A 14,291-nucleotide genomic window follows, 5' to 3' on the forward strand; every position below is an offset into this window, starting at 1 on the left:
GACTATTCTTTCAATGGAGTGTTTTTGGCCCCCTAGTGGAAAAGTGTCTGTAAATGTAAGTTTTTCCCCGTGGGTTTTTATTGTGTCTCTTAGACTTATTTATCCAAACTTATGCCAGTATCATACTGACTTAGTACTATAGCATTTTAGTACACTTTATAGTGAGTCCTCCAACTTTACTCTTCTTTTTCAAGGTTGTTTTTGCTGTCCTGGGCCCCTTGCACGTCCATGTGAATTTTGGGATCAGTTTTTCAATTTTGCATAGAAGTCAGCTGGAATTTTGATAGGGATTCCACTGAATATATAGTTCACTTTGAGGATTCTTAACATTTTTAATAATATTGTCAATCATTCCATGAAAATGGGATGTCTTCCATATATGTAGATCTTTTAAAATTTATTCTGGTGATACTTCAAAAAGTTCAATGTACAAATCTTGTAAATTTTTGTTAAATGTATCTCTCACTTTATTTTCAATGCTGTTGTAAATGGAAAGGCTGAATTTCTTATGGGTGGGACTATGTATCAATCTTCTTATTTGTAGAATTCCTTCACAACAAATACCCTTGGTATATATTTGCTACATAAATCTATCCACAACTATTCCCCGCCCCGTGTTATAAGAAACCAAGACCCAAGGTAAGCTACTTGAAAACACCTATGTGGAAGTGAGAAATGAGACCCTTGGGTGGGTCTTTGTGCAGATGATACTGAGAGCTTATTCTGAATGGCTTCTTCTTAATTACTTTTAAACAACCCTTTCAGTGTATTTAGTCAGATACATTAAGATTATGCCCTTTTGATGTGCGGAGTAGCTAAGACTATAATTTTCAAATAAATTCTAGTGAGAGTGTTGTACTTGAAACCTAATTTGCATCAATCTTTGAAGATTTATGTTTCAGGAGCTTTGACTAAAGAACAACTGTCTTTATTCTATAATGAGAACTAAATGCTCAAGCAACATGTAAGAGTTTGAGCAAACTGCCCCCGCCCCGTAGTGCTGGGTGGCTGCAGCTGTAACTGGAGTCAGCACTTACCTCTCCCAGTATGCTTGTGCTGATCTGCTCAAAGTGGTTCGTCCAACAGTTTGTCAGTAGTCTGTTGGACAAAGTCATAAAACATTGATTGAAGGTTGCTAGAATGCAATATATTCTTATTAATATTAAGTAAGCACATATTGAATGCTTACTGTATGATGGAATTGTCCCTCAGCCTCACATGAATATTATTTCTCTTGAAACCTCACATATTTCCTTGTTATTCTCACTTTACAGATAAGGAGACTGAGAATTAGGTCTTCTCTCTTTTGGGAGGAGCTCATTATTAATGATGGGCAGTTGTAAGGAAAAAGATATTGATTCATCATGAGAAAACATTTTTGTGAGAGTCAGCAATGAAGAAGATGAACACTGAAGAAGGTGATCATTGTTCGAGTGAGACAAGCCCTGGGTTGTGCGGAGTCAGCATCCCTGTCCTAGACACGGCACGTGTAGAGCTGCGTGGTGGGTGAGGCGGCGCGGCCGTGCAGGGAAAGCGGATGCTGGGGCCTTAGGCTGTGCTCAGGCCTGGTTGGGCTTTCTCCTAAGGGGAGTGAACCATCATTGACAGATTTTAAGTAGGAGAGTGGGGTGCTCTCATAGTTCATATTTGTCTTCTAGAATCTTTGGAAACATTTAGAAGGCTTGGCAGGAGATGATGTGATGAGTCAGAGTAGGGTGGCTGCGAGGTGTAGCAGTGTCCAATTTTCAAGTGGTTTTCAGGCCCAGGCTTGTGGCTTAGTAGCCGTGTCAGTTTGAAGGACGCACGCAAGGAAGTGAAACAATTTATCTAATCAATTGAAGCAGTGATGTACCCAACTCCCAGGACTATTGTGGAGATCCAGTGAGATACACTGTGCAGTGTGCAGTGTGGTCTGCAGCAGAGAGTCAGTGCTGAGTGAGTGCCAGTGAGTATCTGGTAGGTCAGTTGAGGGTAGTGGGACTCGGAGTCTGAGGATATCTGGTCCCTGAAGGAGGGGTCCATTCACATCTGTGAGTGATGGGCCTGAGTTGGGAGACGCAAGGAGACCTTACCCCCCGACCAGGGGCCCTGGTAAGGACGGCTATGGGAGGAACACCGTGAAGTCAACTCTTTGCATGTGGAGTTGGAGCTGCCTTTGAGACAACTAACTGCAGTGTCACGAGCTTAAAGAGGAGATCTGGGCCCAGGTTGTGCATTTTCCTAAAATCTCAACTCCTAAGGACGCTGAATTATTGATCACTGAACGTGAAGTCATACTTTAAAGGACAAACGAAAAGTAGTATTATCCCTGTCATCAAAGCTCACGTCTATTTATTCATCACTCACTTTGCTAATTGTGTACTTACAGAGCTCACTTCACCGTCCTCCCGTGGGCTCAGGCTCCACAGAAAAGAGCTGGTGAGACTCCCTCTTTTCTAGAATAAGACACATTTAGCTTGTAGCCTTCTGTACCTCGCCAGACTTAGGATATTAGTTTGTTGGTTTAATTGTATTTTCTGTTGGCCATGTCCTGACAGGAGAGAAATTTTACCTCATGGTCATGTTTCAATTAGCTGTTACTGAGAATTGCTGATCTGATACATAGTGTATGTATTATATTAACTTTGTAGAGTAGTTATCATTTTTCTGTCTTTGCCCGTTAATTTGTTTGCCCCTTCAGTGTTCTATTCTTTTTGGGGCCTTATTTTTTTTTTAATTAAAAAATGTCTGTTAGCAGTTAAAAAAAAAAGCAAAGAAAAAATGCACATGAGAACTAAATTTAGAAAATGTCTAGTGTGTTTTCTGTCTTGGCAATGGAGGGTTCTAGAAACTCCTGAAAACCTTCATTACACAAGTTCCTTAAAACGCTGATTGAGAAATAAAACCTTCCTTCCTCATCTTTCAAGCTGCACAACTCATTGTCAAGAAAGTGAGGGAAAATTCTCAGAAGCCAAGACAAACGAGAAAGCAGGGTTTCTGAGAGATACGTGAGCGTTAGAAGCCGTGGTGTGCTGGTGGGCTCCTGAACTGATTTTCAGTTGCCTTGACAGGAGGGAAGCAGGTGAGCCCCAGACCTCTCACACTAGGAGTTGGATGGGTGATCATAAAATGGGCCAAGCCCATCCTGAGAATCTTGGTTTACTAAAGGGTGAAATAGGAAAAAAAATTCCTCAAGACAAGAAAGTAAGAAAAGTCAATTTTGGTGGAAGAGGGGAAAAATAACAAATCCAAATTAAGGATATAGTTTAAAGCTGTTCTGGCATGAGAGTGACCACAAACTCCTGGCAGAAAACCACAGCTACTCCTTGATTGATAAGTTGTGTTTTGAATGAATCAGTGAACAGCAATTCCGAAAAAGGCCTCCAGAGTCTTGTGGATCAAGATACTGGACAGCAAACACCTCTCTTCCAAGGTCTCATTCAAATAACCAGAAAGGTTTTAAAGGAAACTAACAATAATCTGAGTTGTATTTATTGACATTACTATATGCTAAGAATTCAGAGGTGACTATGGAGTTGTCTCCTCTTTTATGGACCTTATTTTCTCTTTGGGGAGAAAAATGACATAGTTGGGTATCTTGGTGGAGGGAGGTGTTAGTCTGTTGCAATTAGCCAGGAGAGGAGATTAAGAAAACAGTGAAGGGTGGGTGAACTTTTTAGCTGAGGACAGTCTTGTTCACTTGGCTTTTAATTGCAGGCTCAATGAGCTGTCACTGGAGGGAATAGATCTTACGGAAGATGGACATAGCTCAAGCCTCTTTGGAATGGACAAGTGAACCTGGAAAAAGACAGTCAAATCTGTGCAGACATTAAAGTTCACTTGAACGTGCTCCATCCCTGAGCCAAAGATAGGACAAATATGCAGCAATTCTTGAGGACAGAAGAGTGGTTTTTAAGGTTCTCCAAGAATGAATCCCATGGAACCGAGATGGCCAGTTGTCAAACTGAGACTTTGTTCTTTGGACGGTGTACCCAGCAAGGGTATTGGCCTTTTATATGTTTCCATTTGTCTTTAATACATGTCTGTTGATGAGGGCATGGGCACAAATGTTTGACACCTTGTCGAGGCGATTTTGGATACCTGCCTAGAAGCACGGGCACAGTTGCGGCTGCTTCATACATCTTGCAGCCCATCCCTTTCCCCGGCTCCGGGATCACGGCAGAGTGATTCCTTGTTGACCTGTCCGTTTCCTCTGTGACATCATAACCCATGAAAAGACCGGAGGATATTAACTTGGCTTTGTTAAATTCAAAGAAACAGATCAAATATGAAGTCAGATTTGTTCTTTCCTATTTCAGTAGTACCATGGAGACGGCAGTTTGGGCAGCTTTTTGTAGTGTCCTGGAGGCTTTCTCTCTCAGCTTCTGGGCGCCTCTGTTGAAAACACTTCATAGCTCTCTGGCCTGCTGGAAAAGCACTCTGCCTGTTTTGCCCTGAAGATGTGTTCTGTTTATAAACTCATCTCTACTCCTTGGAAAACAACTCAAGAAAAACTCGGTTGGTTTTCCACCAGCCATGGGCAGGGGTGAGGTAAACCGTGTTATTATTTCATAAAATAATAGTAATAATAGTAATAGTAATATTAGTAGTAGTTGTAGTAATAGTAATAATAATAATAATAATAATAATAATATTAATAGAAGTCTTAAAACAGGACAGAGCACATTGGAGAGAGTCAAAAAATGCTTTCTGGCTTAAATCAAAAGTGATGACTAGTGATTCCATGGCTGCTGTATTTGCTAAGCTAATTACTCCTTTGCTCCATTACACATTTCTTTTATCTGAAAAAGAAATACAAGGAAATGGTTTAAAAAAAACTCAGAGAACAAAAATACACAAGTGAAAGATGTTTTCCCTCATCCTCTGTTCTTTCAGCCCTCTCTGGAGATGCCTCTGTTTACTATCCTTTGGGTGCTTTTCCAGATATGCTTTGCACATTCCCACCTATGTATGTAAATTCCTTTAAAATTTTAGTTATTTTTAACTTAAAGGGGTTTAAATCCTCAAGTGGCATCTGGCCGGGTAATATAACAGAACAAATCTGACTCCATATTAGATTTGTTCCTTTGAATTTAACCCTATGCTCTGTCACCTAGGCTTCATCTTGCTTGTAAAACAATGTTGCCTAGAGCCTGAAATAAACAGGAGACCCTATTCTGAAGGCTCTGACCTTTAAGGATATTTAACACTTTTTCATTCATTAAAAGATAGCAAATTGCAGAATAGAAAATAACGTTTCTTTTGTTGGAGGTTTACAGGGATCTGACCCACGCAGATAGCTGCAAGAAGAAAGGATTCTAACAAGAAGGAATTCCTACACTAAGAAGTTTGCACTAACCAAGCACATAGGAAAGGAGCCTGAATTGTGACTTGGGGAGATGGTTTTCCAGGACATTAGTTTGCCATCTAGGTCTACAGAAACTTGCTATTCCATGCCCCAACATCTGGTCTCCCAACTTATTGGCCTGTCCTGCACTGAGGAGAATTAATTTCGACTTGGTAACACTCCTATCTACCTAGAAAGCTGGGCACTGGAGCTGAGTGTTATGGAAACAGGCCAGCCAAGACAAAAGCACCAATCGGAGTGTTGGAGTACTCAGAATTATTATGCCGGTGGGCTCAGAGGGGCTTCGGCTCCGAAGTTTTGAGTACCTCCAAGACGTGCACATGAGGTTTTAAAGGCTTAGTTACAAGTAAGGGGGGATTAGCCAATAAGGCTCAAAGAACAAAAAGCAAGGAATAAGTACACTGGAGCTTATCAATTTGTAACAGATCACATTACTGACACTTGTTGAGCTTGGAATTACGAGTTAGGTTGTTAGGCCAATAAACTGACACTAAACTTCAGATTTACGAGATAGCCCAGCAGAATTTAGATCAGTAAACTGACACTTATCACACTTAGATTTGTGACTTAGCTTGTTAGCCCAGCTGGACTTTTCCTTCACATGAGGACAGCTCTCCCACACCCAGGGAACTACTGTGAGCCCTTGATGTTTCCACTAGGGTGGGGTATGGTTTACCCAGGAGGGATGGGGACTATGCACCAACACTCAGGCAGTCTGCTCTGTCTGGGGCTCTGATCTTGTACCATCCCGCTCCCCGCCAGCCCAACACCTGGGACAGTGGAGCTAAGGCAGAGATCCTGCCTGCCTGTTTCCCAGCGTGTAAAAGGGGAATATGTGCTCTTCCCAAGGTAGTTCTGAGCGACAACACCTGCGGGTGCTTGGTTCTCAGAGCAACAGAAAACCCAGCTCCGCGTGGGGGCAACGGGTGTGATCTCCCTAGGGTTTCTGCAGAAGCATCGGACGGAGGGTTGGATCACGGTGGTAAAATTGAGCTGCGGGGCTTGAAGGGTAACAGAAGGGTACAGAGGCAGGTCTGCCGCCTAGGGGTGCCCCAGAGGTAAAGCTTTTTTTCTCCAACTCCTCTAAGACCCTCCCTTCTCCAGATCCCTTCCTTCTCTCTGCTCATCCTGTCCATCTGTATCCCTCCAATTTTCCCGTCCTCTCCACCCGCTCCCATCTTCTCCCTCCCTCGCTGTCCCACCTTCTCTCACAGAACCCAGAGAGGATCGCTGGCCCTCCTGCGCATGCGCAGTCAGTGCCAAGTGGTCCGCTGGTTGGGAGCTCCATATCCGAGCCGGGGATCGGGCCCAAAGGCTTCTCAACTACGTCGCCCGGTAGGCCTTTGGTTCCTGCCTGGGGTCGGGGCCTCTGACTGTGGAAGTGCAAGGTGGGGGGCTCCTGGGAAAGGGGTCAGGCGGCTGCGGGAGGGCGGTCCGCCTGTCACAGACCCCAAGGGCGCTAGTCAGCCCGTGTTCAGATGAATTGCTCAGGCCAGACCCCTCTGCCAGCGCCACCTGCCCCGGCGTCCCGGCCACAGTGTCCAGGGCCTGGTGTACACCTGCCATCTCTCACCCAGCCGGGATCCCCTCAGTCCGCGGCTGGCGTCCCCTTCCCCTCTCCCTCCCGCTAGTCCTCTCCTCCCGGGCTTCCTCTTCTCGTCCGGCGGCCCGTCCCCGCCCCTGGGCGGGCTGTGTCCCGGGCGGGCGGGGTCTGCGGACCCGGACGGGGGCGGGCGCCTGGGACTGTGGCTGGGGCTGTCCTCCGAGCGAGGCTGCAGCCCGCGTCCCCCTCCCCGCATTCCCTGCCCCGCGACCCCGGGGCTGCCCTGCTCTCCCTTTCCCGCTCCCTGAGGACCAGCTCTGTGGCGTGGGCGCTGCTACCTGGGCTGAAAGCCTCCGGCTCTAACGCCCAGCTTCTCCTGGTGGAGTCGGGAAAAGGGAGCGTCACTGCTAAGCGAGGTTCTGTCTCCCCCCTCCATGTTTCTGCCTCAGGTAAGTACCTTGAACACTTTCAGGTGTTATGATGGCGGTGCTTGTTGATGTCACGTGTTTTTATAGTGAGAGGGATTGCAGTGGTGAAAGCAGGGCTTGGTTCTGTTAAAAATGTGCTGAAGGCATGAGGCTGTGACATCCTCCTTCCTTCCCTCTCCCAGGGTGAAAGGAGTGATCCTCGATTTTCAAAAGATAGTTACAGTCCCTAACTAGCCCAGCCCAGCTATTGTGTGTTAACAGGAACAGCACCACCAGAGGCCTTGGAGACCCAGGCATATTGCAGTCCTAAAGTGCTCCTGGCATAGTTTGGCTTGTTTAGGTTTTTTGTTTTTCTTAAATTGTGGGACAGACTAGTGTATAAACTGAAAAATAATTGTCAAGAAATAATTTTCATAGGACAGTTTTATTGTGATATAGTTCACAAACCATGAATTCCATCCATTTAAATGGTACAATTCAGCAGCTTTTTGCATATTCACAGTGGTGCATCCATTATTATTCCAGAACGTTTTCATCACTTCAGAAAGAGCAGTGGAAATGAATGACCTATCCACCCCTCCCAAGTGGTGGTTCTAAAGAAATTTCTTGGCTATTCCTGACCATAAATTAACTTGTTATATTCCAAGAAAAATCTGGTAGGAATTCTAACCAGAATTGAAATGAATCTGTCTATCAAAACAGGAAGAATTTATAACTTTATGGCATAAACTTCTTCTACCCATGAATATATCTGGGACCCTATCTTTTCATCTGACCAGAGCCTGGCCCATGTGAAGTTCTCACTACTTTTTGGGCTTGTGAATGATGAGATTCTATACATCGTTAGTTGCAACTGTAGCCTTTCACAGAAGAGAAAAGTAACCTCAGTGAAGCAAGTGACTCTCTGATGGTCAGAAAGAATGACAGCCAGTGCTGGAGTGATCCAGTGGACTTGGTGTTTGCAGCTAGATTTCTCGACCACCTACAGTTAAGGGGATTAGAGAGTTCTTTTATTTTTTCTTAATGGCGTTGCATTTATTTTTACTTATTTTTTAAAATTATTTTTTATTTAAGTGTAGTCAATTTACAATGTTATTTTCAAGTGTGCAGCAGAGATTCAGTTATAAACATATGCATATGTATATATATATGTTTTAGATTGTTTTTAGTATAAATCACTACAAGAAATTGAATATAGTTCCCTGTGTTATATAGCAGGTCCTTGTCATTTATTTTATATTTACTAATTTGTATCTGTTAATCCCCCCTTTCCTGCCTGCTAAACACAGTTTGCATTCTATGTCCATGTGTCCATTACTAGGAGCACCGTTTTTCCTAGTAATATATGCTCTTTTGCTGCTTTCAGTTTCAGTAATTCCATCTTATCTGTGGGCGCTTTTCTTCTGGTGGCCTTAATGTGGTTTGCACACGTGGTAATAGAGATCTGTATTTGGGAGAACCCCAGGCCTCGTGTAGTCCCTGGTACAGAGTGCCCACTGAATTGATGCTTGAACTGGGAAAAAAGCACAGTAAATGTTGGAATTTCCACTATGGTTGAGAATTCTATAACCTCTTTTGACAAACTTAATATTGGCTGCACCCATTCTGGGTAATTTGGTGGAAATTCATGTTATGGTGGTGAAGAGACGGGGCCTTGTATGCTTCTTCTCTTTCTGTTTTCTAACACTCATTCTCCTGGGCCTTCCAGATCCTCCCCTAGAAGTGCCAGGTCTGGCTTGGTGCTGCACTGAGGCAATATTTGTTAATAAGGCCCTTTCCTCATCTCTTCTGAGCCTCCGGTTTTTTCTCTGCACAATGAGGGCTTAGACTAGATAACTACTTTTCAGTTTCTTTTAAAGCCATGTTTCCTTTGAGAAACAGAAAATGCAAATCTCTCCTCTCAAACCAACCCTTTAGATTTTGAAAAGTCCTCCAAGGAGTGACATAGCTCTTTGTGGAAAATGAATGTGATTGTGATTCCAGGTGACACAGAAAAGACTCTTCAGAGATTGATTGCAGGGAGAGGGCAGGAAAGGGGCAGTATGTCACACTTTCTAGTGTGAGCACTGGAGCAGGGGCTTGGATTTAAATACGGTGTCTGACGTGGCCTCTCTCTAATCTTGTAGAATGTGATAAACTTCTCTACCTCAGTTTCTTGATGTGTCAAGTTGGGGTGATAATATTTTAAGGCTTTTGTGAAACATTATGCACATAAGCCATTTGTGTATGGGTAGAAACAAGACCTGCTAGGGATTCAGGGATTTGTTTAAAAAAAAAAATCTTGTCCATAGCACTCTGTCTGTATGTATTTAGTAGTTCCTGAAGGGTGAGGGTGAGTCTAAAGTCCATCGTGGGACAGGTGGCCCATGGTAATCTGTGCCCCTGAATGCCCCCTCCTCCCCAGTCCTCTTCCTCAGTCCAGGATGAAGTTCCCTAGTAGATTTACTCAGAGGTCTTGTGAAAATGGCTATTCATTTTATTGTTTCACCAAGAAGGGCTGCCATCATGACCTCAGCCCTCCCCGGCCGCCACACCTACCCGGATCCCACCCCGGTCCATGTCCACTGGCCCCGCCAACGGCGCTGCCGTACGTTTACCGTCTGTGAGACGCCGCCCCAGAAAGGATGTCGGCCGCCGACTGACGCGGCCAGAACTAGTGGCCCGGCCAAGCAGGCCGCCATCCCCAGCAGCAAACACCGCCATGGTCCCGGGCAGCTGCACACTTCCGGAGCCCGCTGCCTGCCCCAGAAGCGCACGCCAGCCCTCGAGGAGCGCGGCGTCTTTATCCATGGCAACGCCGCGGGGCCCTCCCCTAGCGCTTGCGTCTGCGTCCTCCCGAGGCTAGACGTGCAAGGGCAGAACTTTCGGAGCCAATGGGAGCAAGGGCGCGGCCAGGACGGGGGTGGGGGGAGGCTTATGGGGCAGCTGGGCGGGGCCGGGGCGGGCGGGGCTGCGCGGAGGTCCTCAGCTGCAGGTGGCACCGGCCGGAGGCTGGGGCAATGCTGCCAACAGTGGGCGCGGCGGCGGGGCAGCGGGGCGGGGGCACCCTCACCTGTCTGTGTGCGGGGCTCAGCCTGGGCTCCGCGGCCTCCGCTTGCACCGGAAGTGGACCCAGGCTACCTGTGGGCAAGATAGAGGACTGAGCCCAGGCAGGCACGGCTGGCCAGGTAGGGCACCTGAAGTGCAGATCCGCCAGGCCGGCTGCCGGCCTTGAATACGCGCTGCTAGGCAGTTTCCAAGAAGACGGGATCTGTCCCAAGAGGGGAGGTAGGGCAGGGTACCAGATGCCTGGTTGGGTGCGGTCTTACAGGAGAGCCACGTTGAGAGGGTGCAGAGCAGCCCCTGTGTTGGCGGGGCTAGGAATTTGGGGTATAGGGTGGGGATGATGTGTGCCATTCCCTGTGGTCTCCCAAAGAACTCGCACCCCCAAGCAAAGGACCCTGCTCCCTCCACCCTTCACTGCATCCCCTGCCTTCCCCATCACCACCGCCCCTGCCCCCGGAGTGTCCCATGACCTCTCCCCACACCAGGCACCGTCCCTGTTACAGGTACTTATCTCCTGGTGGTTCCAGCCCAAGGGTGGGGGCTGTATCTAACCAGTTAGGATGCCTGGAGCCTTTGTATGAAACCTCAGACTATAATGCAGGCGTGCACAGAGGCCCCTCAAACAGGATTCCCTGCATTCCCTCCCCACCACGCACCCACAGCGCAGCTGCCACACCAGGCCAAGCCTGCAGGAGGACCGCTGTTCCCTCTCCTCCTGTCCCTGATCAAGAGTGCACCGCCCACACTGCTGGGTATTTAGTGGGCCTTAGAAGAGCAGCTGGTATTTTCATGGACAAATATTTGCTCTTTTGGGAAGAGTTGAGTGCAAAGGGATGTAGGGTATGCCTTTTCTGTTGTCCTGGAACTGGTGACTAGGATGCAAACTTAAGTCAAAGCAGTTTTTAGAGAGAGCCGCAATATATCTTACCCAAAGATCACTGTTCCCCTACAAAGGCAACACCACCTGGCGGGTGGGGTCCTGGTCCCTCTTTCTGGAGGTTGGGCTTTGCACCCTCCAGCTGGGACACAGCCCGAAACAGCTCTGAACACGCTCCAACAGGCTTTCCCAGCACAAACTGCCTTTATTTTGAATCTGGCTGAAGGAAGAGGCTGAGAAATCTGGGTAAATCTTCCTGGGTGTAACCATGCCTTTTGTGCTGAATGAAAGAGCGGCTCTCCACATGCTAACAGCTTAGAACTGAATGTGTGTCGAAGCCTTCATGCATGTAGCATGTTGGGAACAGCGTTTCATGGTGAGGGGAACTCTATAACTTACATGTGTATGGGGAAGCCCTCACTCCAACAGGGTTTTCCTGCACAAACTGCCTTTATTTCGAAATTGGCTCTTGCTGAGAAATCTTGGTAAGTGTTCTTAAGTGTAGCCATGCCCATTATGCAGGATGAAAGAGCGGCTCTACACTTTTTCACATCTCAGAAATGAATGTGTGTTGAAGCCGTCATTCATGTAGCGTGTTGGGAACACAGAATTTAGTGGTGAGAACTATGTAAATTACATGTCTATGATGAAGCACTCTCTCGAGCCGGGTATTCCAGTGCATACTGCCTTTATTTCGAAACTGGCTTCTCAGAAGCCTGTGGTCTCCACTGCAGGTCTGTCTCCAAACCCAGGGCCAGCATGGTAACTCTGCTCCCCCTGTCTATTCTGGAAGTTCTAGGTGTCCTCCATGGCCCTTCCACCATTATGTTTTTGGAAAACCCCGCAGATGGAATGGGCCTGAGAACAGGAGAGCTGGATGCCAGAAGCCACTGCCCAGTGTGAGGCTCCTGGGAGGGGCATCTCCTCTCCGTGGGCTCTGATCTAACCTCCCCTCTCCCCCACCCCCACCCCTCTCCTCCTGCATTTCCTGATTGATCCCTGGATAATGGTCCATACCAGGAATGACCTGGGAGAGGTTTTATGAGTCTTTAAGTGGAAAAAAAAAAGAAATCTTTAGACAAGTTACTGAAAGTAACTTCCAGCTTTACCGGGAAAGACCTCATTCCAATGTTTAAGGCTAGTTGACAGGGTGTCAAATTGCTTAACCACTCACATCTGAGCAAGTGCTACCTCTCTCTCCAGCTGCCCGCAGCATCCACCTGTGGCAACTTGGCCAAAAGAAGGCAAGAAAGCTCTTTCCCCTCGCCAGCACCAGCGTGGCTTTGGAGTCAGTGGAGGCTGAGAGAAAGAGCCCCGCCCTGAGGTTTGAGGGGCCTCCAGCCACAGCCAGAGGAGCGGGGGTTTTCAGAGTGGCCCAGCAGGGAAACCAGGCAAGGCCACCTGGCCCAAGTCTTCCCTGCCCAGAGAGCCCCATGAACTGCTTTGGGCCACACTCCCCGTTTGGGCCCCCTGCAAAAAGATACCACGGGAGCCACACCTGAGAATGCAGAAGGACAGCCCTTTAGCCTGGGGTCCCAGCAGGTGTGTCCTGTGAGACCTGTGGCCACATAAGTTCCTTGTCTCTCCAGGTCACTGAAGGGACTGTGCTGGGCATCTTGGTGGTCAGGGACATGGGAACACCTCTAAACTCTGAAGAAGGACAGAGAGACTCTTCCTGGAAGCAAGGATTCCAGGGAGACACCTTGCCCAGAACTGGGGGACTGTGTCCTGAGTAGACCCCTGGGAGGCAATGTGGGGCTGTGGGGTCCTCTTCTGAGAAGGGAGCAGGTGAGTTTTCCGGGGGTGGGGTCCTGCTTTGTCCAGATATGTCCTTGTGTAAGACTCATTTACAAACACCTCCAAGTCCACCTAGGGGTGGCCCCAGAGGTGGGGGTAGAGGAGGAGAGTGAAGGGTGCAGACTTAGGGCCCCCTGAGCCACCCAGGGAGCCAAGGGTCAGTGGGAACATCTTGGGAGTCTAGTGCAGGGGTGGAGGACGAGCACTAAGAACATGCCAAGTCATGCAATAAAGTGACCCGTGACCACGAGACACAGGTGGCCGTACACCAAAAGAGGCAGATAGAAATTTAGACCCAGGATCTGAGAACCTTGAGAGGGGCTGGAGGGTCCCAGGAACCCTCAGGAACAGCTCTTCTAGGGGCACAGACATCCCAATACACACATTTCTCATGGAAGCTTTTTGGGGTGCAGAGTGAGTTACCAGGATCCTGAACTTAGTATGGAATCACGGTTCCTGGCAATAAATTGCTGTCATTTGTCCCTGGACATGCACAGGGGAGCTGACTGCTGTGGGGGTCACTGCAGGACTAGAATCTTCTGGTGTCTGCTCTGTGACCACAGAAACCCAGGGGGATTTCTCAACAGGAGAACCTGGAGACCATGCCTGCAAGGACCACCCTCATGGGATGGCCAAGGAGCTCGTGGTACCCAGGTCACCAAGTGACGAAGTTGTGAGGTTACCTGGGGAATCGTGGGGGCATGTAGATTTCTGAGGTCAGCACGTGGGCCCAGCACTGCTGGATGGTCTGCACAAAGAGGGGCCTGCCCTCCTGATGATGGCTCTTAACACCTGCAGGGAAACTGCTCCCAGGGCTCCTGGAGGTCCATATTGAGAGTGTCCTGCCAGCCTTGTGGGGTCACCTTCCCCTGATGCAGAAGCAGACCTCTCTCCCTTGAGGCCCAGGGGACACCTGGCTCAGGTGCCACCTGTGTGCCCTGGACACGCAGAGCCCCAGAGCTCTGGCACAGCCTGGGGTGTGGTGGTGTCCGGGCAAGAAAGGCCCTGGGAAGGGGGTCATTCAAGGGCAGAGGCCACTCTGCAGGGATGCTGGACCTGGCAGCAATGCACTGCTTCAGTACTCCCTTGGGTTGGGTCTCCAACCTGTGGGATGGAAGGGCCACTCCTTCCTGTGTTGCAGTCGGGGGAACTAGATCCATCGTCAAGGTCAGCCCTGAAAATGGAGGCTGCGCTACCTCCATTCCTGGAAAGAAAATCAGTCCCCTCCAGTCCAGGTGATTCAGAAAGTCATTC

The 14,291-nt window shown here is 48.1% G+C and overlaps 1 protein-coding gene across 1 annotated transcript in view; it reads left to right on the forward strand.

Moving 5' to 3' along the window:
• The window catches only part of LOC140695037 (uncharacterized), a 68,068-nt gene extending 54,817 nt beyond the window's left edge, over positions 1-13,251 (forward strand). The window contains exons 5-6 of the mRNA XM_072957992.1: positions 12,454-12,631; positions 12,830-13,251. Coding sequence (XP_072814093.1) covers positions 12,454-12,631; positions 12,830-12,976 — 325 coding nt within the window. The 3' untranslated portion in view covers positions 12,977-13,251. The remainder of the gene's footprint in view (positions 1-12,453; positions 12,632-12,829) is intronic.
• Positions 13,252-14,291: the final 1,040 nt, after the last annotated feature.

This window comes from Vicugna pacos, unplaced genomic scaffold (assembly GCF_048564905.1).
Source record: "Vicugna pacos unplaced genomic scaffold, VicPac4 scaffold_125, whole genome shotgun sequence".
NCBI classification, from domain to species: domain Eukaryota; kingdom Metazoa; phylum Chordata; class Mammalia; order Artiodactyla; family Camelidae; genus Vicugna; species Vicugna pacos.